The sequence below is a fragment of the Nicotiana sylvestris genome, chromosome 3 (genome assembly GCF_000393655.2).
Source record: "Nicotiana sylvestris chromosome 3, ASM39365v2, whole genome shotgun sequence".
Classification (NCBI taxonomy): domain Eukaryota; kingdom Viridiplantae; phylum Streptophyta; class Magnoliopsida; order Solanales; family Solanaceae; genus Nicotiana; species Nicotiana sylvestris.
In genome coordinates, this window is record NC_091059.1 from 164,846,340 (window position 1) to 164,848,275 (window position 1,936).

Consider the following 1,936-nt stretch of genomic DNA (forward strand, 5'->3'; position numbering starts at 1 on the left):
TGGTAACAACATCAGGCATGCAATGATAGTGATTACTAGAAGTGGCCGAGGTGGTGATGTAAATACCTCCAAGCAAAAGGAAATTGTGAGCGATGAGATTCAAGTGCAAGATAATGATGTTCCTTTAGTTGATGAGAAAGTGAGAGAAGAGAATGTAAATGCAAAAGTGAGGATTGATGTTCATGATGATGAGGTGGAGACCCAAGATGATGTGAACACGTCTAGGGAACACGTAATAGACATACTAGAGATGATAGTGCCCAAGGCTAAGGCTCCCTTGCCAGGCCTCCTCCTCCTTACCCTCAAAGGCTTGCGAAGTAAAAGAATGAGAACCAATTTAAGAAGTTCATAGAGATGATGAAAAGCTTGTCAATCAATGTTCCATTAGTGGAAGCTCTTGAACAAATGCCTGGTTACGCCAAGTTCATGAAAGACTTGGTGACTAAAAAGAGATCCATGGATTGTGAGATCATCAAAATAACTCACCAAGGAAGTGCAATTATGCACTCGATAGCTCCAAAGCTCGAAGATCCTGGCACTTTCACTATTCTATGCACCATTGGGAGTGCAGATTTCGCAAAGTCATTATGTGACTTGGGAGCGAGCATCAATTTGATGCCTTACTCCATTTTCAAAACTTTGGGTATTGGTCAACCACGACCTACTTCAATGAGGTTAGAAATGGCGAATAGAACAATGAAGAGGTTGTTTGGTATTATTGATGATGTTCTTGTTCGGGTGGACAAGTTCATTTTGCCTACTGACTTTGTGATTTTGGACTACGAGGTTGATTATGAGGTTCCAATCATATTGGGAAGACCTTTCCTTGCAACTGGGAAGGCCTTAGTTGATGTGGAAGTAAAGGAACTCACCTTCCAGGTGGGTGACGAAAATGTGGTCTTTCATGTGTGCAAGTCAATGAAGTAGCCTAACAGTACTGAAGTGTGCTCTTTCATGGATCTTGTCACGAAAGTGATAATTGATGATACTAGAGCAATGATCAATGTGGAGGACCCTCTAGAAGCGGTATTGTTGAACTTTGATGTCAATAAGGATGAAAGCCGGGTGGAGTGTGTCAATGCTTTGCACGGAATGGGCTCTTACTCTTATGAGCCTCAGAAGCTCTCTTTGGATCTTGAGAATAGAAAGACTCCACCAACAAAGCCCTCAATCAAGGAACCTCCCGTGTTGGAGTTGAAGCAGTTGCCTCTACACCTCAGGTATGAATTTTTAGGCCCTAGTTCAACTTTGTCAGTTATTCTTTCCTTTTGTATTACTAACATACAGGTAGATGTCACTTTGGCGGTGCTCCAAAAATGGAAGAAGGCAATTGGATGGACTCTACCTGATATCCGGGGGATAATCCCTGCCTTTTGCATGCACAAGATTATTCTTGAAGATGATGCCAAGCCCTCCGTAGAACATCAAAGGAGGTTGAATGAAGCTATGTAAGAGGTTGTCAAAAAGGAGGGGATCAAGTGGTTGGATGCAGGGGTTGTGTATCCCATCTCAGATAGTTCTTGGACTTCGCCGGTGCAATGTGTACCGAAGAAGGGCGGTATGACTGTGGTTACCAATGCAAAAAACGAGTTGATTCCCACCTGGACTCTCACCGGATGGAGGGTGTGCATGGACTACTGCAAGCTGAATAAAGTGACCCGCAAGGATCACTTTCCATTGCCTTTTCTTGATCAGGTGCTAGACATACTTATTGGGCGGGCCTTCTACTGTTTCTTGGATGGGTACTCTGGGTACAACCAGATTTTGATTGCTCCGGAAGATTAGGAGAAAACAACCTTCACTTGTCCGTATGACACCTTTGCCTTTTCTAGGATGCCATTTGGTTTGTGTAATGCATCGACTACGTTCCAGCTATGTATGATGGCCATATTTACCGACATGGTGGAGGATATTTTGGAGGTGTTCATGGACGACT

At 43.5% G+C, this 1,936-nt stretch overlaps 1 protein-coding gene across 1 annotated transcript; it reads left to right on the plus strand.

Annotated features, from left to right (window-relative positions):
• The first annotated feature begins 354 nt into the window (after positions 1 to 354).
• LOC138888290 (uncharacterized) lies at positions 355 to 1,452 on the plus strand. Its single transcript, XM_070170134.1, has 2 exons — positions 355 to 738; positions 928 to 1,452. Exons 1-2 carry the CDS (start codon positions 355 to 357, stop codon positions 1,450 to 1,452), a joined length of 909 nt encoding a protein of 302 aa, XP_070026235.1.
• The last annotated feature ends 484 nt before the right edge of the window (positions 1,453 to 1,936 follow it).

Bases quoted from the DNA above. Each gene is read 5' to 3' on its own strand.
- LOC138888290 (XM_070170134.1), top strand. From the start codon at position 355: ATGATGAAAAGCTTGTCAATCAATGTTCCATTAGTGGAAGCTCTTGAA. The intron at 739-927 runs GTGGACAAGTTC...TCAATGAAGTAG, and splicing joins TTGATGATGTTCTTGTTCGG to CCTAACAGTACTGAAGTGTG.